Source organism: Ptychodera flava, chromosome 2 (genome assembly GCF_041260155.1).
Source record: "Ptychodera flava strain L36383 chromosome 2, AS_Pfla_20210202, whole genome shotgun sequence".
Classification (NCBI taxonomy): Eukaryota; Metazoa; Hemichordata; class Enteropneusta; family Ptychoderidae; genus Ptychodera; species Ptychodera flava.
This window is the reverse complement of record NC_091929.1, coordinates 21,504,029-21,531,392: the sequence shown is the minus strand read 5'-3', so window position 1 is coordinate 21,531,392 and position 27,364 is coordinate 21,504,029. Positions and strand designations below refer to the sequence as shown.

The 27,364-nt window shown below is 38.2% G+C and overlaps 1 protein-coding gene across 2 annotated transcripts in view; it reads left to right on the top strand.

Annotated features, from left to right (window-relative positions):
* Positions 1-16,251, top strand: part of LOC139116851 (uncharacterized) — a 52,257-nt gene extending 36,006 nt beyond the window's left edge. For both annotated transcript variants that reach the window (XM_070679566.1, XM_070679576.1), the window contains 15 exons: positions 16-127; positions 702-1,240; positions 1,343-1,454; positions 2,102-2,640; positions 3,668-3,770; positions 4,845-4,904; positions 5,354-5,509; positions 6,690-6,926; positions 7,197-7,439; positions 8,657-8,890; positions 10,381-10,668; positions 11,309-11,545; positions 12,764-13,048; positions 14,621-14,857; positions 15,439-16,251. In XM_070679566.1, coding sequence (XP_070535667.1) covers positions 16-127; positions 702-1,240; positions 1,343-1,454; positions 2,102-2,640; positions 3,668-3,770; positions 4,845-4,904; positions 5,354-5,509; positions 6,690-6,926; positions 7,197-7,439; positions 8,657-8,890; positions 10,381-10,668; positions 11,309-11,545; positions 12,764-13,048; positions 14,621-14,857; positions 15,439-15,665 — 3,609 coding nt within the window. In that variant the 3' untranslated portion in view covers positions 15,666-16,251. The remainder of the gene's footprint in view (positions 1-15; positions 128-701; positions 1,241-1,342; positions 1,455-2,101; positions 2,641-3,667; positions 3,771-4,844; positions 4,905-5,353; positions 5,510-6,689; positions 6,927-7,196; positions 7,440-8,656; positions 8,891-10,380; positions 10,669-11,308; positions 11,546-12,763; positions 13,049-14,620; positions 14,858-15,438) is intronic.
* Positions 16,252-27,364: the final 11,113 nt, after the last annotated feature.

The window sequence follows — 27,364 nt, the reverse complement described above, 5'->3', positions numbered from 1 at the left end:
GGTTGTATTTGACAGGGCATGGCAGTCGCACCGTGTGATAGCGACTGTGGTGACATCATGATGTGGTCGATTCTCACAGCCTCTGACGTCATCAACGTGGAGAAAGAGGAAAATGATATACCATGCAGTAAGTGAAACCTGTTCCTATCACACACTTCCTCTGCCAAGTGTTTGTAGACGACCGCTTTGGCTAATTCGATTTCAGTCGACTTGTATCCAATTGTATTGACCGTTAAAGTGTGATAGTCAACAGTGTGATTGCAAATAACATATGTATCTGCTGTAGTCTGCCTCTGTTTGTCTGTCTGTACATACGTATGTACATGTATGTATATATATAAATATATATATATATATATATATATATATATATATATATATATATATATATATATATTTATATATATATGTATGTATGTATGTATGTATGTATGTATGTATGTATGTATGTATGTATAACATTTCACAAATTGGTTATATGTGTATGCGTGTCTATATATACATGAATATACATGCATATATACATGAATGTGTTAACAATTTATGTGTATATATAAGTATACAATGTACATACATAATGTACAACCTGTTTACGTGTTCACACTTATTTATTTATTTATTTATTTATTTATTTACAAGTTTAATTGTTCAATCATTCGTTTGATTGTTCACTCACTGAATGAACTCATTTTTCATCACAGGTCCAGAGATGCCTAAATGTTACGGCGGTGAGTTCAAAGGCAAGGTGTGGGAGTTTGACAGCACGGCGGAGTACACCTACGTAAATGTTGACAAAACAATCAGAGACCAGGATGGCTTGACTATTAGCTTCTGGATGAAGACGACGGACAGCTCAAATCTCCCGCGTAGTTTGGTCAGCTACTTCGCCCTCGGAGATTCCTACGGCAGCGTTGTGCTGGAGTACGTCCACAATATGAGGCTGTGGATCGGAAACCAGGCGGGGGCGTTCTCCTCCATGGAAGTCAACTACGGGCTGTGGCACCACGTGTGCGTCACGTGGTCCACCGTCGAGGGTCGGTACCAGTACTTCAAAGACGCAAATCTGGCCTACACCAATATTAACCTGCGGAAGGATCAACTCATTCGCGGGGGTGGTGAAATGGTTATTGGTCAGAAGCAGGCTAGTCTCGGAGGAGGCTTCACCAGAAATAGAGCATACATAGGAGAGATGACTAGTTTTAATGTCTGGGGTGAAGTGATCGCTGACGAAGCAATTCAGGTATGTGTGTATCCTTTTCACAGGAGGCGCATATCAACAGACATTTGACCTTTCAAATTATTTTTTAAAATCGACTTATATGACTTTAATATTTGCTTCCAGGCCATGGCAGACGATGGTTGTCTTGACGGCTGTGGTAACCTGGTCTGGTGGCCGTCCTTTACATCGGATGATCTCACCGAAGTTGACGTTGTTGATTCTGACATTCAGTGTGGTAAGGCATTCACTCCGAACGAGTTCTCATGTCGAATTTAGAATTGATCAACACTTCTTATGCCAATAATAGTACGTGTACTCACCTTTGCGGATATAAAGCGCCCATTGTGCCTGTTTTGTCGACATCGACAGAGAAATCTGTCATTCATTCCATCCTAAGGCACAGGCTACCTTCAAAAAGGGAGCGAATTTCATTTCATTCCATTGACGATCTGCGAATACTGTCTTCTCAAATGTGAAACTGAAAAGGGTACCCGATAGCACTTACGCTATGGGGCTTGATGATTTTACCCGCTGGTATACGCGTCTGCAAATTAGTTTCTACGACAGATGGTGGTCAAACTAAAGTCAAAGTCTATAACACACTTCTTTAAAGCACACCAAAATTGATCTGTAAACCGATCGTGCCAAGTTGTTTACAAAGTCAAATATAATCATTATGATGAATCATATTATCGACAGCATTGTTCAGAAATCTTGTAAACATTTTACGTGTGCATTGAAGTCTATGACGAAGGTAAGGAATGTAATATGTTGCCTATAAAGGAAGTTATGTGGCTCAAGGATTGAGATCTGGAAAAAATGTAGGGAAGTTGATTCTACAAGTTTCTATTATGTTTTCTTTTCTTTTCTTATTATCTTCAGTCGACAAAGACCGTTGCCATGGAGGCACGTTCAAGGGCAAGGCATGGCTTTTGGATAATTCCGTCGACTGGAGTTATGCAACTGTGCCGAAGGAGCTGCCGGACATGACTGAATTTAGCATATGCCTGTGGTTGAAAACTCCAGAGTCAAATACGAATTACTACAGCACCGTTTTCAGCTACCTGGCCAGTGGCGATTGGTATAGCAGCATCGTCTTCTCGTTCCCACGGAATCTTCGCCTGTATGTCATCAACCAGTGGGGCGCGCAGACGTCCAAGAAAGTGGACGATGGTAGCTGGCACTACTTGTGTGTCACGTGGTCGTCTGATGGGGGAATATACAAGTTATACGACCAGGGCACCCTGCAGCACAGCGGTTCAGGTTTGGCCTCCGGCAAAACCATCAAAGGCGCCGGCTCCTTTGTGATTGGTCAGAATCAGTATTGGAAGCCAGGATATTTCTACCGATCGTATTCATGGAATGGTAACATTATGAACTTCAACATGTGGAGTACAGTCCTTGACAAAGACGAACTGGGAGTGAGTTATTACATTCAATAAAGTTTATTCACATGCCCAATTATAACGTCAAATATGTTTAAAGCCCCTCGAAGTAATACAAATAGTATTTCAGTGGCTAGTTGTGAAATGACGCAATACCTGTAGCATTCATTTCTCCCCGCCCGCAGGAAACACTTGGCAGAAATGAGATAAATTACTCAAAATAACACATTCACAAATAAATAAAAAGTGTATTATGTTTTGTTTGATTTTCTTTACACGCCTACTATTTTTTGCTGTTAGCGCATCTACTTCCGGACCCTTGTGTAAGCTTAACTGTCGCGAAAACATTTCCTCTACAATATAACAGTACTGGCTTTTGTTAAAGCTGGGCCACAGCTACTGGCTACGTTTGGCTGGATTACGATTGAGTCTAGACGTCGAGGCTATGTGTGTCATATGATATTCTAGTGTTTAAAATCTAATCAAGGGGATATTGTTTCGCCAAATTTAGAAACAGTGTTCGATTGTTTTAAACCAATTTATCAATACGAAACAAGAGCTCTCAAAGAATTACTCTACTTTCTTACAGAAGAACTACAGCGTGTTGTTCCCTTATATATCGTGCAATTAACTATTTCAACAGTTTACCTGCTATTTTTCCGGAGATTACTTCTTTACGGCATTTTAAACATTTCCTTAAGAAACATCCTCCTATACAATTTTTTGAGTTGGATTTTTTGCAGTGTTGTTTTTTATTGTATATATCTCACTTTTTGTTCGCCGCGTGACGTTTATATTTCAATCGTATTTTGTGTTTTGTCTTTTATTCCATTTAATGTGTTTGAGTTTTCATTATTACAATATTTTATTTTATTTTACACTGGTCCTCCTTGGAAATCAGTACATTTTGACTGAGAGAGCTAACCAGTATAAATATGAATAAATAAATAAATAATTAAATAAATAAATAAATAGACTGCACCAACGCTACATATATAACCTAAGACGCAGAGCATCAATATTGTTCCCACTGTTCACGAATAACTCGAAATTCTCCTTACAGTCTTCAGAGAATATGTGCAAGGGAGGCTGTGGAGATTTGATGTCATGGCATGAATTTACATATTTCGACGTCACATCAGTGTCAACCACGAAAATGAGATGTAGTAAGTAACTTGATTACAAGACATTAAGATAAATCAGACTCAGAATTCTTGAAAAGGTTGCCTCAAAAATTGGTGATGTCAGTATAACACTAATATCAAGGAGTGAGGGTGTCGATGTAAACTTTACGTTCGATATGTGACGTCATTGTATGTAGACTATTCATTGGTTCGTTAGTCCAGATTTACGAGCCAATATCACAACTTTTTTGCCCAAACAGGTCAACTGTCAGGATGCGTTGTTCGAATACTATTAGTGTAGTAGAACAATGTTGATCTTTAACGATAAATGTTTCGTCGGCAAAATTTGATAGAAATGTGTCCGTTCGGAATATGACTGTAGTATGTGAGTGAGGTGGTCGTATTCATAAACAACATAACGGGCATTTGAGTCTAATCAACACATGTCAGAGACACATTGAAATTCAGGACATAGTGGGTTGGTGCAGTACTCATGACGTTTACATAAACGCTGTTCCAAAATGTCCGTTTGTGTATATAACAGTACATATTTACCTAGCCTATTCTATACAGTGTTCTATATGCGGTATTATATCATTCCAGTATATTGATGGCTCAAATACAGTGATCTGATTGGTCGAGACATGAAAATAACCGTGGTATATTCGCGATATAGCACGGTTGTAACAATCGCGAGTTTTTATCTAAAGAAACTTCACTTTTGTAACGTTTTACGCAAGAATTTCAATATATTGACATGATATAATGGCGATAAATGAAACCCAGGGACGGCGCGGTGTGCCACTTGGTTTAGAACAGTTCACTTCATATATGCACTCGCTATCGATGGTACATATATGTCATGAACTGGTCAAAATCTCGAGGTATTCCGCCGTTGGGTGTAGTTTATACTTAATCAATTGCCATGCTATCGTTTCATCTAATCTAATTTTATCAGCATCGTTCGATTGGCAACTCCCATTGCACAGATCAAAAGTAGGAATTTTCAGCGGAGCTTGACAACGTGTTGAGGGCGTCGTTTTTGAGTGGGCCTATCAAATCGTGCCCCACGATTGTACACGAAGTATAACACTAAGTTTTCTACCTCTCTCACAGGGACAAATCCTGACGGTTCCATTGATCTTGAAGAAGGGGAAGACGAAACAACTGAAACGCGTAGGTGTAGCTTTTTGATAGTTATCCACAAACAGACCATTTTGCGAGATTTTTCGAGATCTTGTGTACATGTATTGGGAAAACGGGGCATATTACTCACGAACTACCGAAAATTTATGTCTGTGAAAAACTTGTTGCATATGGTGGTCTCTAGATTAGTTGCCTAATAAGCTTATTAAATCCATTATGAAGAACCTTTGCAAACCTTAGTGACAAGCATATAGATTTAAAATGTGACTTACTGATATATTTAAAAGAATTTAATGTTTGCATTATATATATATATACATATATATATATATATATATATATATATATATATATATATATATATATATATATATATATATTGTGCTATATCGTGCCATATCATGTCACGCCATGGCATACCAAATAGGCTATGTTTATTTCAAACATTGATGTATGTTGGTGCATCTTTTTACTATCAGCGCCTGTTGTGGCCACAACAGCGGAACCAATGGTTCCTACCGAAGAGCCGGTTGTCCCTACCGAGGAAGCGACCGAACCCGTCGTCATTATTACTGCCGCGCCAAGCATAACGACTGAAGAATTTGTCATTGTGACCCCAGAGGTCACCACAGAAGGTAAACAAGGCAACGGTTTCAGCATCAGGTTTGAATTTTGAATAAGTCAAAATATATCTATACACACGTCCACGTTCTTTTATGTTAATACGAAAGTTACATGTTTTATTCAAATATTAAATCTGTATTTCACCAGAAAGTACATTATAGAATGATAACAGTTATTCACGAAACTAATATAAAACAAGCTACCTGTACAAATTAGCTATAATGTCCGAAAGGCAAAATAATTATTCTCAAACACGTGACAGAAATATTTACTATGTAGCATAAAAGGTGTAAATAATTCCGTAATAGATTCGGTAAAGACTGAACCTGTGCATAGCATCAGAAAACTAAATAGAAAGAATACTTGAACTGCCTATTTATTTTTGGCAACAACATTTCATAAAAGGGATCGTTCAAATAAATACGAGCATGGGAAAACAAAGAAGAAAATCTTCCTATACGGTTACTTTAGCGTCTTTAGACCAAATATGAAAGGTACGATACAAACACTGTCAGAAACAATATGCTTTGATAAAAAAATTTAAATCGGTCCAAAAAGATTCATATAAAAATTACGTCATATTTCAAAGAAATGTACATTTTATGATCCACCGAAAGTATTAAACTTTTCAAAGCTATCAGATGAATATTTTTTTTAAATATGTTGTAACTAAAAACGAGAAAATTGATGCTAAAATTAACTTTATTATTTTCCGTTATTATAGTATATGAAAGACTTACAATTTGGCCCAAAGTTTTCTTAAAGAAATTGTCAGTCATTCTCTTATCAAATAAGAAATAAAAATCAGGGGTCACTGGGCAATTTTTTTGTACTAGAGAAACAAATTACCAAACTTTTACCGTTTTTGAAATCCAAAATTGCTGCCATTCCTGTGTTAACTCTATGGGGATACTCCATAATCGTTTAAATGAGTGGCCAGAAAAGTACTGCAAGACTTTGAGAGTCTGAATAATATGTCCCCAAAGCATATTCCATCTTAAGTATTCCCCCAGGACTTTTCAAAACAAAGCTTGAATGCTATCAGACAAGTCACTATATATTAGTTTATATCTGAGTAAATCACTACATCAAAAGAATGAATACGCCGGGCTCTGATTCCCACAAACAAATAAGTATATTGCCCATTTAAGTAAAATGTTTGGATGTAATATGTATTGCCTCCTCTTGCAGCCTGCATCGTACCCGACGACATGGACAATTTCGCCGTTGGTGGCGAGGCAAGTCAAAGTTCCGTCAGAGGCGGCGGCAAACCAAAGAAGGCGATCGACGGCAATGCTGATAGTAATATGTCAACTGGCAAGTCATGTTCGCGAACGCTTGAAGAGAGAGATCCGTGGTGGATGGTCGATATTGGCAGGTCTACAAATGTCTACAAAGTCACCATTACGAACAGACAAGACTGCTGCTGTGAGTAGCCAACTAAATGACAGAGGGGGGGGGAAGGAGGGGAGGGAGAACTCATGTTCGATTATTCAACATAATTATTATGTAATGACATTCAATTATTTAGTCTGATACATATATCGAATTTTAATTTATACTGACGATGAATTTCTTAATTGAGAAATCAATTTACAAATCGTTTGATTTGACATCTTTCACACGGTCGCCAAAATTTACTTATTTCGTCAACATTCGCGTGAACAATCATTTTTGGGTTTTTTTTCAATTTTGCAGCTGAGGATCTAGTGGGTGCTGAAGTACGTGTTGGAAACAGTCCAAATCTCGATGACAACGATGTTTGTGGAGCACAAGTGACTGAGAGTGATATAGCGAACGAGAATATCGAAATTATCTGCGCATGCGGGGAACCGATCAATGGTCGCTACGTGAGTGTCCATCTTCCGGGAATTACACGATCCTTGACATTATGTGAGGTCAGCGTTGGAGGAATAGCCGTGGCTACCGAGAAACCGGAAGGTACGTATTTGCATAATTGACATCAGTATGAAGCAGAAACGCTCACATTTTTTACTGACGCGTGGTTGTAGCCTACGGTACAGCGCCTTTGTTATACACTGTGTCAAATCTATGTTTCTGTATCATGTCTATGACTGTGTGTCTTTGAGCAAATTTGTTCTCATTGGCAAACCAAACAGTTCTGAAATCAAAGTTCATCATTTTCTTTGATGAGATATATATTTTAAACAAGGACAACAATTTGAAACGTTTTTGGTGGACATGCCATTTTATTCAATGAATGAAAGTGTTTGAATTGCGGGGGGGAAATGATGAAAATTTGTAATGTGATTGATTAAAAGTGAATTGTGTCACTTTAAGGCAGGTGGCGGTAGAACGCAAATTGGTCACTTATTATCATGTTAACGCGTATTTCATGTTATTATGAATTATGAATGTCCAGGCTTAGCATGATACACAAAATGTTGATATTATTCTCGTAAAATTTTGATATTATCAATTTTATGAAGCTTATTGACGTATACATGCTGCACTACCCAATGGTCTTTAGAGGCTGTACCATATTTTGCGTAGTTTTTATAAGAAGTTCACCTTAAACAGTAGTTTACAAATACACGGGGCAATTAAGGCAGTATACGCCTCGAAAGCGAAATACTCACACTTTTTCCAAAACTATCCTGAATGAAACTTTCAACAATTCCCTTTCAAAATCAAGTATAAAAATCGGAGGTCACCGTGCATATTTTGGAACAAGAAAAATAAATCACATAATACTTAGCGATACCTTAAATTCAAAATGGCTACCATCCCTGTGTTAACTCTATAAGGAAAAATGAAACTTTCTATTGTCAGAGAGATTGGACGCTGAAAATTGTTTTTTACTCCAAGATTTTAAAAATGAGCCCCAACAAGCGATAGAGCAGAAAAGTATTTTAAAAATTTAGAGTCAAGATATCTGTCCCCGAGGCGCATTTTACCTGAATGTTTGTGACGTCATCATTTGCATACGTATATTTGGTGAACGATGCAAATACGTCTCCCTGTCTTACTACGGGATACACGAAGTGAAACGTCACACGATTTTGCACAAGGAATATTTACCAGGAGCAAAAATAGGTGGGTGTGAGTTTCCCACATGTGGCTAATTTCCATCATCTGTTATTTTAAAGACGTTATGCAGAGAATGCATTTATAAACTATCTTTATGTCTCATACAGAGTGTGTCGTACCTCCGAATCTCATCAATGTTGCTGCTGGTAAGCAGGCCTCGCAGATTTCAGATGCTGGTAAAGCCACCGCCTCGAGAGCTGTTGATGGCGACAAAAACAGCAACTACAAAGAGAAATCGTGCAGTAAGACTGGCTCAGAGAGCGACCCGTGGTGGTCTGTCGATCTAGGCGACAGTCGGGATGTCTACCAGGTCACTATTACAAATAGACAAGATTGTTGTGGTAAGTGTAAACACTTAAAGGGATAAACAAACCTGATGGCTGTATCAAGAATATTACCCTCCCCCAAAAAAGAACAAAACAAAGAGCTTAAAGAATGAGCAATTTCAAATGAAAAGTGAGGAAGCAATGGAATTCTCTCTTAATGGTGACGTTGTATCTTGCATGATTTTGCCTGTTTAAAGTTATACATGCCTTGTTGCAAACATTTTCAAGAAATCCAATTAAAAAGTCAGAATTAACTGAGCAAAGTTTCGGATATCGCCGATGGGTGGAATTTTAAGTGGCCAGCATATCCCCAGCATGGGGGAAATAAAATCTTTGATTTCCACAGCAACCGCCGAGACGCGTACGGTGAAAAAATCAAATCACTCCACAGGCTTCAAAATTAGTCCACAAAAAGTGAACGACTTAAACTTTTGCTCAAACTTTCCTCAGTGAAACTTTCTGCCATTGTCTTGCTAAATCAAGAATAAAAATCGGGGTCACCGTGCAAATTTTGATACAAGAGAAACTAATACCCCAAGATTTACCGATATTTAAAATTCAAAATGACCGCCATCCCTGTGTTAACTCTATGGAGAAAAAAATAAAATTTTCGATTTTCGAAAAACTAAGCCGGTGAAAAGTTTTCTTGCACCAATAGCTTCAAAACGAACCCCCACAAGTGGTATATCAGAAGAGAAATGTAATAAGTTTGAGAGTCCGAATGGTCTGTCCCCTAGGCGCGCCATGCAGCGGTAACAATACGGGAGTTCCCCCTACCATACTCTATCCACTAACTACCTGTTGGGTCATACAAGACGAAGTGATCACATTACAAATCGGTTGATACTACTGTGGTTTCATAGCATAGTTGTTCACAAATTAAAGTTGAATATCAGGCAAGGGCTCTATAGAAAGCTCAATGCATGATGTGGTCGAGTTCCTATGCTGTTGAATACAAGCCTTCGGCTATTGCTCGTTAACTTTTCGGAGTTGCTCGTTAACGTTTTGTAGAAATGATTTCCCAGTATTCGAAAAGTTGAATATAATATTACAATAAAATCCATGCAACTTTTATAGGCGCTGTTTTAACTATGTTGTACTATTTACGATGTGTGATATCGTAGAATGAGCCTCGTGAACTGATATTTGGACTCTAAAACTTTTACAATTTTGGACTTCCGCTTGTTAGGGCTCATTTTGAAGCTTATGGAGTAAGTAAAGGTTTCACAGGGCTTAGTTTTGTGAAAATCGAGAATTCCCCCCCCCCCCGGGATAATATAGGGATTGCGGCCATGATTTTGAATTTCAAATATCGGTAGAAATTGGGTTATTTATTTCTCTGGTACCAAAAGTTGCATGGTGACCACTGATGTTTATTCTTAATTTTGAAAGAGAATGGTTGAAAGTGTACTTGGGGAAAGTTTGAGCAAACGATTAAATCTTTCATTTTTGAAGTGCAAGCTACCTTAACACGCCAAGTTATTAACTATAAGTTTTCTATGCAGCCGAAAGGATACTGGACGCTGAAGTTCGTGTTGGCGACAGTAGGAACATCGCTAGAAACGCCCTCTGTGGGACGAAAGTCACCGAGGATGAAATGAACCAAGAAACCATTGTACTGATCTGTGCCTGTGGAGATCCGCTCAATGGACGCTTCGTCAGTGTACAGCTGGCGGGATCGGCGAGGGCGCTAACACTGTGTGAAGTTGAGGTGTGGACAGAGGGGACACTCACTGTTGCTCCGACACTAGCCCCCGACGTGTCGACAATTGAGTTTTTCACCACGGAGGAACGTATGTTGTCGCCAACTTCTTTACAATGCCTAACCACACATTTATGTTTTATAAATTTGTGATTTGCAGAGCTGTTAAGCTATTCTCAGAATATCCTGGCAATTTCGAACACAATCCGATCAACTAGGCGAGGTAAAAAACGAACAAAAAATAAAAGTTCTATTGTTATTCTATAATTCTGTCTACCTAGTATAAATTCATTTCTAAAAGTTTGACATTATTCCAGAACAAATTCCCTTTAACTTAGGACTAACGCGGGTAAACACACATTTTTATTTATTTCGTCAAAAAAAAGAAATAGTCAATAAATGTTACATAAGTAATATATCCTGTTTTGCATACTATTTTCTACTCAAAAACTGAACCCGCCAAAATCACCATAGCTTCTTTGCGTTCACGTGTGTTATTGCTTCGATCGCTAGCCATCCTAAAGTGGCCTACAATTTCTTTGATATATCACATGAACATAACTTTCCTCTGTTCTGATCATATATACGAATCATCTTGCTCTTTTCCGTAATTTCTCTGAATTTTCAATTATAATAAGTTTGCGTCGTATAAAATCTTTCCTGCGACAATGTGACGCGTTTCAAAGTGCATCATGGACAGGAAAACTACAATTCTGCATTTCACATTTCAGCTTGCGTGTTCCCCGAGAGCATCGAAGATGTCATCCATGCGGGCAGTGTCGTGGAGCAGAGTTCAACAAAGAAATCCAACGTGGCTGCCAGGGCGGTTGACGGCAACAAGAATAGCGTTCTCAGCGAAGGCTCCTGCAGTATGACCAACAAAGAGTTTGAACCGTGGTTCAAAGTTGACCTCGGAGTGTCTCGTGACATTCATCAAGTGACAATCACCAACCGTGCTGACTGCTGTAGTATGTATCCGAATTCAATGTGAAGATTACCCTGTCTTATGACCCACCAATCACTTTATTTGTCGATGCTCTTAACCAACATTCCCTTTTTAAAGCAATGTTTCTATCAAAGATGACAGATAACCGCCAAATTGCATATATTTTCAAGAAAGCAAAGAATCTGACGTTTAGTACGGAAGTAATATTTTACTCGAAGGATGAAGGGATACACATTTGGGGTAGAAAACATTAATTTTGATATTAATGATAAAAAGTAATTTCAGTCGAAAACGTGGTTGTACTTTATGAAATTTAATCTGTCATTTGAAACTAAATATACTATATGAATATAAATATACTAAAGTAAATGTAGAAAAAAGCGACAATTTTATTTTGTACTAGCTATTCTAATTCTTAAATGGCAGGGGTTGAAAGACTGACAGTAAAAGGAAATTGAAATCGAGATAAACAAAATTAAAAAGACTCTTATTCAAAATGTACGAACTTTATTGCCAAAGAAAAATGTCGTTTTTTCATAGTATTTCAAGAACATAACGTGAAGATTTCAAAAACTTTGACCCCGCCAGAGAGGAGTTATATGTTTTTGAAATACTGAAAATGGGAGGAAAAAAGACGCCAGGTAACTAGGTAATCGGATGATTTACATAAATTTTCATCAATAACACTTCTTTCTTACCAAACGTACGGCAGCTTGTCGTGCTAAAAGGTGAAGCAAAACATTGTTTTAATCTTGGGTTAACATATTAATGAAAACTGAGTGAATCTTTGCAAAAAACGTGATTTTGAGCAAAAAAAGTGTTACGTGCAACACCACCTTAAAGTTGATAGATTTAACACACAAATAAGCTCAATTTAGAATACGTAAAACTGCATCATACGTCATTCACAATCTGGTCAAGACTTTATTTGCTTTCCTTTGTCAAAAACTTCTCTTGTCATAAGTCTCTTTGTATTCAATGCAACCCGTCCCGAACATAATCATCAAGAGGCATATCTACATAGTTGAATATTGACCTGTCAAGTTCTGTGTCAAAATGGAGTTTTAATATAGAATAAACGGTGTTTCACTTTTCTAGTGGATTTCACTCACTGATTCAAGCTACCTTTAAGATTGCATCATAAAAAACAGAGCAACCTCCTCGTAAGTTTTGTTTGTTTGCTTGCTTTTGTTTTTGTTTGGAAGAAGGCATAACAAATTTACGTGTTTGTCCTTTCAAGGTTTCCGTCTGAAAGGGGCAGTTGTCCGAGTCGGAGACAATCCCGACCACACTAAAAATCCAATCTGCGGAGGACCGCTCAACGACCGGCGAGTGAAAGAGGAGACGGTTCCCGTGATTTGTGGCTGCGATGACCCGATGCCTGGACGCTATATCAGCGTACAGCTTTTCGACAAGACCCAGCAACTCACAATTTGTGAAATAGAAGCATTTGCGATGCCCTTAGCGTCGCCAGTTCCACCAGCCGAGCATACGACTGCAGCTGCGTCTTACACTACAGAGGAACGTAAGTTGACATTTACTAGTTGATGTGTGTGTCATCAATATGTAATGACTAAATTTGGTTAGTATTACATATTGGGTTAAGTGTTATTACATATTAGGTTAAATGTTATTACATATTGGGTTAGTATTACATATTGGGTTAGTATTACATATTGGGTTATTATTATACATCTACCATCGAGAACAATAGAATTTAGCGTGCGCTAAAAAAGCCGTACGGAACTCGCGCCCGTTCCGTACGGCACGGTTTCAAGGCGCCCCATTCCCTGCGGCTGTATCTGCGCGTTCACTGTAGAACGGTTTCAAGGGACCCCTTGGACGAGTGCCAGAACAAGTCTCGCGCGCGCTCTGTACGTACGTATGTGTGTAGTGCACACACTCCAAAACTTGCAGAAGCGCGTCCGAGGGTAGCGTTCCATACTGGCGCGATAAAATCGGAAGAAAAATTGTTGACATTGCACGAAAACGGTCACTACTCCGACATTTTGATGCCCCGATCAGGAATGTAAGATGTATAATAATAAGGTTATTACGAAAATACCGCAAAGGATGCACTCGGACATTGGCGCCTCGCATCGCCCTCCGCTTCGCGTCGGGCGATACGCTGCGCCAATGTCCTCGTGCATCCTTTGCGGTATTTTCGTAATAACCTCATAGTATCACATATTGGGTTAAGTGTTATTACGTATTGAGTTAGTATTACATATTGGGTTACGTGTTATTACATATTGGGTTAGTATTACATATTGGGTTACGTGTTATTACATATTGGGTTAGTATTACATATTGGGTTGTGTTATTATATATTGGGTTAGTATTACATATTGGGTTAATTATTACATATTGTGGTGATACAGATGTGGTCGTGTTCTGTAATCGTCATTCATTACAATCACCTTTGAAATGATTTTGTACAATTATTTACAAGAATAAGAGTAAGATTTATCCCGTCCTGCATATTTCTGGTATTCTTGGTAGGGCATTTATTCTATTTCTGCTACAGATTTTTCCCACTAAACAACAACCAAAGTATTTATGCTAAAGCAAATGTAGATTTAACCTGCACTTCCTACACATATATACATAATTACATCATAACAGTATATTGATGGCACAAATACTGCAATCTGATTAGTCCAGAGGTGAAAATAATCGTGCCAGTTTCGTGCAATATGGCACAGTTGGAACAGACACAAGCTCCAAGGTACAGAACAGTTCCCTGTTCCCTGCCAGAATTGCAATTTAATATTATGATATAACGGTGATAAACCACATCAGCAACGGGTATACCTCTCGATTGATATTTTGACCAGTTTACTCTACATATGCACTCGCTATCTCTAGTGCACATATGTCGTAAACTGGTCAACATCTTGTAGTATACAATCGCTGAGTGTGGTTAACGTTTATTGCCTGAGGGAATATATAAACTGTCATTATTGATTGGTGAGAAATGATAGCATTCTCCCCATATTAATTTTTCAGAGACCAATCGAAAGCGTTCCTTTTGACCATGTCCTCTAAATTTGACTATCAATAAACTACAGATTTGTCTTATTGGTTCTTATTACAGCCTGTGTTTTACCGGACGATGTTGTGAACATCGCTACGCCGTCTACGGCGGCGGAACAAAGTTCGACAAAAAGCGGCAACGATGCTACTAGAGCTGTTGACGGAAACAAGAGCGGTACCTTGTCCGATGGTCACTGTGCAATGACGAAGAAAGAGACCGAACCCTGGATACAACTCGACCTTGGCCAACAACGTCAAGTTCATCAAGTGTCGATAACCAACCGTCAGGATTGTTGCTGTGAGTAAGGCTAACTTGCACGCTAATAGCTCATACCCAACGTATATGTCTCGTTAGATTATACTTAAGTGAAATGTCATGGACAAACGAACGAATCAAGGACTTGTCCCGAAATTATGTTGGAAAAATAATATTGGACAGACAACGTATTAATTGAATTAAATATCGTTTTTTTTTCCCTAAACGATGGGGATGCCATTAGCAGTTTGAAAGTCTGCCACCGTGCCAATTGATCATGAAACTGCATTTTTCTGTTCCTATAAAGCGAAGGGCAAGGTGAAATTTATTAGACAAAGGCAAGCGCAGCATGTCATATTAATCACCAATGACCAAGGGAGTTGTTTGGGTTGGGAATAGAATACATACGGTGCTGTCACTCAGGAAGACCCCATAGGTTAGTGTCCATAGGTCTGTGTTCATTCATCTTCATTCGTGCCCACATTTTTTCTCCTTTTGCAGAACAAGCAAATTTAAACATTAAAGGATGTATCCTTTGAGGTAGAAGAACTGTTTTACCTCAATAGTTTGGACTTTTATGTCACCACATCTCACGTTTCGTATTCTTATTTCTCGTTCAACAGCTTTCCGATTGAAAGGCGCTGTGATACGAGTTGGTGACAGCCCCAACGTCGGTGAAAACCCGATGTGCGGAAGCGGTCCGATCTCTGATAGAAGAGTCAGGCAGGCGACAATCGACATCGTGTGCGGCTGTGAAGTTCCCATGGCCGGTCGCTACGTCTCCGTGCAACTAGAGGACAAGACGAATACCCTGGCCATCTGTGAACTCGAAGTGTTCGCAGCTCCGTAGAATAGTTCTCCAGACGAAAACTTTGTAGACAGTGCTGTCATGATGAAAGAAATTCACTCATATAAGGAATTTACTGAAATCATTATTCTTATTATCAGGGCAAGTTTCTATCGCCTGTCGCTGTCTTTGAAAATGTCGCTAGTGGTATAGACAGTAAGATTATGTAGATAGATAGATATATGTAGATAGATTTGTGTAGGTGGATACTAGTAGATAGATATACTAGGACCATATTCATACAGAGACATCCAATACGGCTTTGCATTCACTGATTGATAAATGCCATGTGCCCGATTTTACAAGCCTAATGTCCTTAGCTACATTTTGTAAGTAGGCTGAACAACACACTGGTACAAAGCAACACAACCTCATCTATCGATCAGTTTAGCTGAGGACTTTCTCTCTTCCAGAGTTGACTCGGAGCAACACTTCCCAATTTTAATTCGTTGAAGACATCCAATAACTTGTTGAAACGTTGATGAAATATCTAAACAACGGACGAAGGTGCTCGCCCCTAAGTTCTCAAGAACTACTGATAAACACTTCTTTCGTTTTTCTTCAGATTAATAAAGGTCTATGCAAAATCTGGTATGCTTCAGTGAAATCTTTACTCTCCACCTCGACAATCACTTAATATATCTTTTTAGAAGCTACGGTTTGTCACGGGGAACAAATGTATGCGTGTTCGCAATGTATAGTAAGTTGCACTTCAACGAATGGGTCTTAGGCACATATTAGTAATGTTAGAGATATAATAATAAATCAAAGCAAAATGGCCTGATCGTCGTTTCCAATACAGCTATGTTACATCGTATTGCAAAAGGCATGCACATCGTGCGAAAGCAAACCTTGCTAGGACAGCCTGGAAGTAAAGAGAGAGAGAAGACAGCTGAAGGACGATGGACAATTTTGGACCCGTCAACAGAATGACGCCAAATTAATTTACTGCACGTCTAGGGGACAGCCACTTCACACATATTTTATGAAGTAAGTCTTATTAACTGCCACGGTCATATACCGGTTTTCTCAATTCGTATCTTGCTATTTGTTATGAAATCTCGTCAGATGCAGTATGTGCTATCTCCATGATCGAGTTCAACAACTAGTCTCCGAATAGAAACGAAAGAAATTGGTGTTGGGGCACGATCTTTTTGTCGTACACGAATTGATTTTAAAATATTTTTGTTGACGTGTTTATTCTTTGATGGCACTTACTTCACCAATACTATACGAACTACTCAAATTCCCTTCCTATCAGCAGCGTGTATGTGGACGAGTATAGACGTGGCGGTGGGATAATTACACAGATATCCCGCTTTAATACACTCTCGCTGATTCATAATCGCTCCCTCTTGGGTTTGATTTTCAAAAAGTATACGCATTCCCTGGAATGGATGAAAGCTGTACAATAGTTCATTTACCGGTTCCATGATGCAGTGCGCGCTAGAGTATATAAAGCGTATGTTACTCATTGAACTATTTAGCCGTAGGGTACATGCAGAGTATGTAGATCACTATGGCAGGTCACAACCTGACCTACACTTTCGTCGCCGATGGATAAAAAAATACACGAGACATTTTTTAGCATTTGAAATTTGTGTCATTGTTCTATTACAAACCGTTAAACAGCACAAAATCAGTATATAATAGTTTTGAGTGTTTTCGCGATGTTTAATACAGCCACAGCGATGCATTGTGGGATAACCGGGGAAAGGTCTATGGGTAAGTTAGGTCTACCTCATATACAACTCATGCAAAATGATATTAGAGACTTGCAGTCACAGTGTACAAAGAGGAATTCAGCGAACAACCCCTAGAGAGGCGTTCCTGTTTCATAGAAGGGTCTTTTGGTATTCTTGCCCGCGTTATTCGAAATATATAATCTGAAATTTGTTATATCCGAAAGAAGTATTTTTACGATCTTTTACTATGCGAAACTGGCAGAAATAAAAATAAAACGAAAGAAAACTATGCAGAAGCCCGCCATGGTCATTTTGTTACACGCAAAACTAAAGCTATGGCAGGACGACATTCTACATGGAGTATGCTAAGTAAGATATTTACAGACGCCGTTCAGATAATCGATAAATCTGATACAAAGTCAATTAGTAGCTACGCCCACGCCGACTCTAAAGTAGTGGCATCAACAAAGTAGGGACAAAGTTCAATTACTCGAAATATTTGACTGAGTTCCTCCTTAGAGCTTTATTTAGAAGACAAATAAAGCAGTGACAATTGTGGCATAGAACGGACAAAACTGTATCGTTAGGAGAGAATAAAGAGCGGCGCTGGCCAGTGACGTTTATTTATTGGAATGGTGGCCGAGTCCATTCAAATGTGGCTTACTTATCACCCTTTCGAAATTGCTAAAATTGAATATAAGGGACTCCCTGATCAAATATTATGATGTACGAACAATGCTAGAAGCGCTCTGTTCGCTACGTTACAGTCACTGTGCAAATTGGAGCTCTAATATGCGTGTTTGCCCCTTCACGTCCGCTGCTTGTTCTGTTGTTGTTGCTGTCATATTTTTTTTTATTTACATGAAAAACACAATTGATATTGACTTAAATTAGTCGTAATGTATTACATACCGTCCTTGTGCAAAAGAAATTAATCTAGATTTATGCTTTATAGAGTATGTTTTAAATATTTGTAAATATGTGTCCAATACAAGTTAACGGGCTTAAACATGTCCCATATATTGAGTGTTGATATTTGGATTACATTTAACCATGGGCGGTCAAAACTTTTGATGTGCAAGGCAGATAAAAAATGTTGCCTAACTGTTACACAATTATGTTTGAGTGCGGCGACAGTGGCGCCTGGGAATTGTCACGATAATGAAAAGTTGACTACCTTCAAAGGGGATCAAGTTTCCTATAATCGTTATTTATTATCACGGCAAGTCGCAAAACAAGCCGAACTTAGCCATAGTTCCTTGAAAGCGATACATAATACATCGATACAATGAAGTGGACGTGACAAGGTAGTTACTTTAATCCTTTTCCATACAAAAGCTTTGATCAAAGGAATTTAGTTGTAGATAGAGCGTCTTTCTTTTTAAGGATAGTACGTGCTTTGGAATTGAGAAACATGAAACTTTTGCTCAAACTTTTCTCAAGGAAACCCTCACACAATCTCTTACAAAAATAAGAATCAAAATCGGCATCACCCCACAAATTTCTGTGCTGTGGAAACAAATTATCTTAAATTTACTGATACACGAAATTCAAAATGGCCAACATATAAGTGTTAATTCCGTTACGGCAAATTAAAAATTCGAATTCACAAAAAAATACGGTGAAAATTTTAGCCATTTTACGTGATTCAAAATAGCGGTAGACCAGAAAAAATATTGTGTAATTTTAGAATGTCTGTCACCGAGGTGCATTCTATCTTAATCATTGAATGAGTATGTACTGTTACTATGGTATAATTGTGTACTACGTTACTGCGTACTATAGCTGTATAACACAGGAAATTCGTCCGTCAAAACATCCACACTATGTGTAATTAATTAAACCGTTTGACCTCGCTACGTCATCAGAATGTGTTATCTGAAGTAATTTACATAAAAAGTTATTTACATAAAAAGTTATTTACATAAAAAACACTATTGATATTTACTTAAATTAGTCGAAATGTATTACATACCGTCCTTGTGCAAAAGAAATTAATCTAGATTTATGCTTTATAGAGTATCTTTTAAATATTTGTAAATATGTGTCCAATACAAGTTAACGGGCTTAAACATGTCCCATATATTGAGTATTGCTATTTGGATTACATTTAACCAAGGGCGGTCAAAACTTTTGATTTTGTTACGTGCAGAGAAAACGAACAAAAGGGTGAACTCAGCAAATAACGTTTAAACAGAATTTATTACAAAAATAAAACTAATTGCTAAGTCAGGGATAGAGTACAAGCTTTAAAAGTGTACAGACTACTTATCTCAGCTGGGACGGCAAAGCTCCAGTCTCAGAGTTGTAACAGTCAGTCGAATGAATGAACAGTCCTTTGGCTTGCAGGCTTGAAGCTGTACAAAGTCCACAGTATAATCCAGCGTTGACAGTGAAGGTCTTGAAAAGTCTTGAGAATGACTACTGCTGGAGTTTAGTAACACACAAGAGACACGATCCCAAAAGTCTGACTGGAAGCTGTGCACGTCCCTTTTATAAAGGCATGTAAGAACAATCTAGAACTTTTATTGACATGCTAATTACTGTTCTAAAATTATCTCCCTTACACAACTAATCAACTTTCCAGAACATTCCAAACATGACTAATTGAATTCAAGTTGTGAGGTCATCAAGGGCAGTGACCTTGGGAATGTTCTAGACTAATTGAACTCAGGTCATGATGAGTGTGGGGGGAAATGACCTACAAACACACCCCCTCTTCAAAAAAGAAAATTTTTCAAAGAAAAATCTTTCTTTTACAAATGTAATCTTGAAAAGGATTTAAGTACTCAAATTTTTTGTTTTACTCTAAAGTAAAATTTCTTGAAAGTGAACAACAATAAAATTTCTTGAAAGTGAACAACAATAATTTCTAAATACGAGAGAGACAGTCTGCAATTAAATTGTCTCTGCCTTTGATATGTCTAATGTCAAGATTAAACTCCTGTAACATTAAACTCCATCTTAGCAATCTCTGATTTTTGCCTTTGAATTTCTGCAGAAAAACAAGAGGGTTGTGATCAATATAAACCACTATTGGCTGATTTGAAGAAGTAACATAAACTTCAAAATGCTGTAAAGCTAATATCAAAGATAAACACTCTTTTTCATTGTAGAGTAGTTTCTCTGAGATTTGTTAAATTTGTGTGAAAAGTAGCAAACAGGATGTCCCATGACTATCTTCTTGCAATTTGTTGTTGGAAAACTTGAAATGGCACTGAATTTGGCATAAAGTATGCACGGCAAAGTCCGGTTATTTTTACTGAGTTCGATAAAGTCATTGTTCGGCAAATACTTGGCTTCCTCCTGGAGATATTCCGCTTTCGCAGGATTCAGTCCGTCTGGATGTTGTTCCACTGGATTACTGTCGCAGACATCTTCGTTGTGGTAGATGATGTTTGTCCTCGTTGGAACATCTTGGAACAAATGTTCATGGATTGGTTCTTTCAGCTGTTGTTGGTGTTCTGGCTGGAGGTGTGCCAACTTTGTAGACTCCAGCTTCTCCAGGATTTCTGAGTTCTGAAGCTTGACCGAGCCCAGCTTTGAGTTTAGAGTATTTTCACTCAAGTCAGTTTCAGTATCACTATCTTCATAATGGCCAGAACTGACTGCACTGACAGGCTGAGTTATAGTAGGATTATCCCTATCCAAATATGGCTTAAGCATATTTATGTGACATAGCTGTTTTTGTTTTCGCCTGTCAGGTGTTATTATGATGTAATTTAAATCACTCAATTTCTTATCAATTAGGTATGGCCCAAAGTAACGAGCATGGAGTGGTTTGCCAGGAATTGGAAGTAGAACAAGAACCTTTTGACCTGGTTCAAACTTCCGTTTTGAGGTGCTTTTATCATATCTGGTTTTCATTGACTGCTGAGATGACTCAAGATTTTCTCTGGCTAATTCACATGCTTTAGAGAGTTTTGTACGAAAATCTGACACATATTGCAAAATATTCAGACAATCATCATCGTCTGATAGGAATTTCTCTTTAACGAGCTTAAGTGGGCCACGGACTGTATGTCCAAATACAAGCTCAAATGGGCTAAAACCAAGAGACTCTTGAATTGACTCTCTTACAGCAAAGAGCAGAAAATGAATTCCTTCATCCCACTGCTTCTCTGTGTCAAAACAGTAGGTCCTAATCATGTTTTTCAAAGTTTGATGAAATCGCTCAAGAGCACCCTGACTTTCTGGATGATAGGCGGATGACCTATACTGTTTAATGCCTAGCTGATCCATTACTTGTTGAAAAATTCCAGACATAAAGTTGGAGCCTTGATCGGACTGGACACATTTAGGGAGGCCAAATAAAGTGAAAAATTTGACTAAAGCTTTCACTATAGTCTTTGTCTTTATATTTCTCAGTGGTATGGCTTCTGGGAACCGAGTTGATGTACACATAATTGTCAACATATACTCATTTCCTGATCTTGTTTTTGGTAGGGGCCAACACAGTCTATAAGTATCCTACTAAATGGTTCTTGAAATGCAGGAATTGGCTGTAAAGGGGCCTTTGGAATGGTCTGATTTGGCTTTCCTACCATTTGACATGTGTGACAAGTTTTACAGAAATGTGCTACTCCTGCCTGAGATTAGGCCAATAAAAGTGACTGAGAATTTTATGATAAGTTTTCCTGACTCCTAAGTGACCAGCCCAGGGGGTTTCATGGGCTAGGCGCAATATTTCAGCATGGTAGGGCTTTGGAACCACAATTTGATGTTTTATAGCCCAATCGTCATCAACCAAAACATCTGGAGGTCTCCATTTACGCATGAGAATACCAGATTTTGTATAATAGGAAACAGAGCTATCTGAAGTTTTACCTTCATCATCTACCCTGTCAAACAAAGACAAATATCTGGGTCTTTGTGTTGTTCTGCAATGAGATTTGATCTAGAAAATGTCTGACTTTGGTCAGCAGAAGTTTTACTGGAAGTTTCAAATCCACGAGGGATAACGGAATGATCCGTGTCACACCTGACTGAGAAAGGTGTCATTTAAGTCAACATCTGTGACATTATTTTTGAGAGTATTTTGATTCTCGGAAGTTTCTTTGACATGGCTCGAGTAATAGCACATGATGGGAAAAGGCCGGGAATGTCTTCCTCTATTGGCTCTGGATTTTGATCTAAACTAGGATTATCAGTCACAAGTGGATTAGTAATGACCTTGTCCCCAGCAAGGTCGTTTCCAAGAAGAAGGTGAATCCCTTCAAAGGCAAAAAAGGCCTAATACCTAAAGTCACAGGTCCAGAAACAAAGTCCGAAGACAAATAGACATTATGGAGAGGAACAGGAATGTAGTCATTACAATCTACCCCCTTAATAAGAACTTTAGAACCTGAAAATGACTTTTCAGAAAACGGCAGGGTATCTGCCAACAAAAGAGACTGGGAAGCCCCGGTATCTCTTAAAATTTTGACAGGGGTAGCGGAAGAAAAATCACTAGAAAGTGATATAAAACCATTATGAATAAATGGCTCGAAAATACCCATAATGCTATCTTGAGAAGAATTGACCTTGACCTCATTAATTGGGGATGAGAGGGATTTAACCTCAGAAAATGTGTTGCACACATTATTAGACTCTAATTGAGTTGATGAAGAAATAAAGCCGGTTGGCTTAGATCCACTTTGACCACTTTGACCTTCACGTTTTCTTTTCAACTTGAAACACTCTGACATAAATGGCCGTCTTTCTTGCAATAATTACAAGAAAGTGTACCGAACTGTTTGTCAGAAGGAGATTGAGACTTGGGATCTGATGATGTGGAAGTGTTACTTGAATTTTGTGAACTGTTGTCATTTGATTTCCTACTCTCCTTTGAAAAATTCTTGGATGAAAAGGAGGAGTTAAATTTACCTGCATTGTTTCTGTAGGAAAAGGACTGGGATGGTTTGCTGAGAAATGAAGATTTGTGGGTCAATGAATAATCATCGGCCAAACGTGCAGCAACCTCCAATGTATCTGCCTTTTGTTCATTGATGATAAATGTCTTGATGTCACTCCGGATGCACCTTTTAAATTCCTCAATCAAAACAAGTTGTCGTAATTTGTCATAATTCTGACTGACCTTTTCAGAAGAACACCAACGATCAAACAGTTGTTCTTTTGTTCGAGCAAATTCAACATAAGTTTGATCTTTCACCTTCTCACAATCCCTAAATTTCTGACGGTACGCTTCAGGCACCAACTCATAACCCTTGAGAATTAATTCCTTCACAGAATCATAATTTGAAGCCTGCTCTACTGACAACTGAATGTAAATTTCTCTGGCTTTACCCACCAAAGCACTCTGCAAAAGCATAGACCAGGACTCCTTAGGCCAATTCAGACTCTGAGCAATTTTCTCAAAATGAAGGAAATATTTATCAACATCCTTTTCTTGGAAAGGGGAACTAACCTGAAATGCTTAGTGATGTCAAAATTGTCTGAAGGGAAGAATTTTCCTGACTTTCTAAGCTCTAAACGTCTCATTTCTAATTGCAGTCGGTGTTCTGCTAATTCTCTTTCCTTTTCTTTTTCCTCTCTTTCTTTCTCTCTTTGTCTTTCTTCCATTTCTAATTCTTTCTCTCTCATTTGTAATTCTAGTTTCTTGATCTCCAAATTTGTCTGCATTTCTAATTCTAATTTTCTGAGTTCAGAGGTAGACTCGGGCTCATAATCTTTTAAGGCAGACTCCTCAAAATGGCCTGATTTAACTAAATGTTTTGCAATCTTGAACTGTATTTCTCGCTTGCGCATAGATCGTTTAACTTCTACCTTAAGGAAATTGGCCAGTGTTATGAGGTCGTCTTTTCTGAGGGAATCAAATGTGTCCTGATCAAGGTCATCCATAAATTCGTCTGGTTTAAATTCCGCCATGATTAAATTTCGCTGAGTTCACAGTATACAGTAGTTTTGAAAAGGCTGGCAAAATGTTGTCAAACGGCTCAAAATATTCGTATCCCGGACAAGCCCCCAATTTTGTTACGTGCAGAGAAAACGAACAAAAGGGTGAACTCAGCAGTTAACGTTTAAACAAAATTTATTACAAAAATAAAACTAATTGCTAAGTCAGGGATAGAGTACAAGCTTTAAAAGTGTACAGACTACTTATCTCAGCTGGGACGGCAAAGCTCCAGTCTCAGAGTTGTAACAGTCAGTCGAATGAATGAACAGTCCTTTGGCTTGCAGGCTTGAAGCTGTACAAAGTCCACAGTATAAATCCAGCGTTGACAGTGAAGGTCTTGAAAAGTCTTGAGAATGACTACTGCTGGAGTTTAGTAACACACAAGAGACACGATCCCAAAAGTCTGACTGGAAGCTGTGCACGTCCCTTTTATAAAGGCATGTAAGAACAATCTAGAACTTTTATTGACATGCTAATTACTGTTCTAAAATTATCTCCCTTACACAACTAATCAACTTTCCAGAACATTCCAAACATGACTAATTGAATTCAAGGTTGTGAGGTCATCAAGGGCAGTGACCTTGGGAATGTTCTAGACTAATTGAACTCAGGTCATGATGAGTGTGGGGGAAATGACCTACATAACAATGTGCAAGGCAGATAAAAAATGTTACCTAACTGTTACACAATTATGTTTGAGTGCGGCGACAGTGGTGCCTGGGAATTGTCACGATAATGAAAAGTTGACTACCTTCAAAGGGGGATCAAGTTTCCTATAATCGTTATTTATTATCACGGCAAGTCGCAAAACAAGCCGAACTTAGCCATAGTTCATTGAAAGCGATACATAATACATCGATACAATGAAGTGGACGTGACAAGGTAGTTACTTTAATCCTTTTCCATACAAAAGCTTTGATCAAAGGAATTTAGTTGTAGAGCGTCTTTCTTTTTAAGGATAGTACGTGCTTTGGAATTGAGAAACATGAAACTTTTGCTCAAACTTTTCTCAAGGAAACCCTCACACAGTCTCTTACAAAAATAAGAATCAAAATCGGCATCACCGCACAAATTTTTGTGCTGTGGAAACAAATTATCTTAAATTTACTGATACACGAAATTCAAAATGGCCAACATATAAGTGTTAATTCCGTTAGGGCAAATTAAAAATTCGAATTCACAAAAAAATACGGTGAAAATTTTAGCCATTTTAAGTGATTCAAAATAGCGGAAGACCAGAAAAAATATTGTGTAATTTTGGAATGTCTGTCACTCAGGTGCATTCTATCTTAATCATTGAATGAGTATGTACTGTTACTATGGTATAATTGTGTACTACGTTACTGCGTACTATAGCTGTATAACACATGAAATTCGTCCGTCAAAACATCCACACTATGTGTAATTAATTAAACCGTTTGACCTACGTCATCAGACTGTGTTATCTGAAGTAATAACACGCCTAGGGCATACATGTACCTGGAATGGACTTAAAAATAATACCGTTAGTTGGGGAGCCTGATGTGACACTGTACAATATCGAGTAACCTCGCCAGTTTCAAGACAAAGTATGCTAAGTTACAAAAACTGCCTTAGTTACACTTAACCTCTCAAATGTAATTCATACTGTAACAGTTGAGGAGAATCCTGATACAAAACAAGATCTGACCCGAACATTGTGCATACACATAACAAGTACAGGAAACACACTAAATGAACCTTCCAGGTAATACGTTGACAGAGTGGAACTTTTTATCAAAAGTTCTTTCGGGTTATGATTTTATTATACAAGAGGGTACTATAAAACGGTTTACTTCGAGGTGGCCTGAGTGTTTCCCTGCTGATTACGTGAACAGGACTTTTTTGATAGTGATCCTCCTATCACAAAGTGTATTGATCATCTGATAACAGCGACCTATCGGTAACTGTTGGGAGGGGGTATGGCGTGCTAATATCCAAGATGGCGGTCGTCCGTTCGTTACCATAGAAATTCAAAACATTCCTGACTGGGCAAATCGCACTTTTCTATAACGACCAAGCTCCGTGATATGGTGGAAAATGCCACATTGGCTATTATGAAAGGCGTGCATGCGCATTACGAAAGTTCCTTATAAATCTTTGCCTATGATTGCTATACAATAAGAACACTCGCATAAGATGTATTTTGGGTTTCGCTCATTTAGATTTTGCTGAGTCATCACAGTTAAAATTCAATTATTAGAGGAAGAAAATAACTTTATATTGCAGCAAGGATACTTAAAAAACGTTATTTCATGTTACTTATTTGTGTCTTTAATCAAAATGTGACGTTAAATGACTCAGCAAACTCTAAATGAGTGAAACTCGAAGTAGTAAAGTAAACGTGGACAACTGGGATGAAGTAAGAATTTTACACCCCATTTTATTCATTTATCTACATGAAGCGAAGGAAAAATTAACCATCTATGTAACTAAAGTGTGACCCTGACCTATATACGAACTCACGCACGCGCAGCAGTGCATTGTCCTGAACTAAGCAGGGAAATTCCTTCTGAGTCACACACAACATGTTTATACATGTACGGGAAATTCCGTGTGAGTCATCACCATCAAACTAGCCTATATAAAGGACCCCGTTGTCAGTCCGGCCGGCCGGTCGCGGAGTCTAGCTGATGTTGAACACGAAGTTCCTATCGGTGCGAACTTGTTCACCTGATAGATAAAATTTTAGTAATTTCCTCTGAACTTAAAATGTGACGGAAGACCATTACTTCAAATAATATGAGACGTTTCAGATGAATGGTACTGATATCTAAAGTGTTCACTCTTTTATCTCTACGTACAAATGTAGTTCCTAAGTCGTTCTCTATTCTATTCCCACCAACAAAACATTCAATACTCATTTCCCCTCCCCGATCTTTATCAATACTTATGATAATATCACAAGTTGTTCTGTTATCTGTTTTCATAGCATAATATCCAACCAAATCGTCAAATTCATCTCCAGTAGCTAACTTTACACATCTAATGAGAACTGTACCATGTTGAAGTATTTTCATATTATCAGTCATCTGTTGATTTACAGTCTGTAAAGTGAGAACAGCTGCCTCATCACCGACACTTTTAAGACCCAGTTTCTTTAA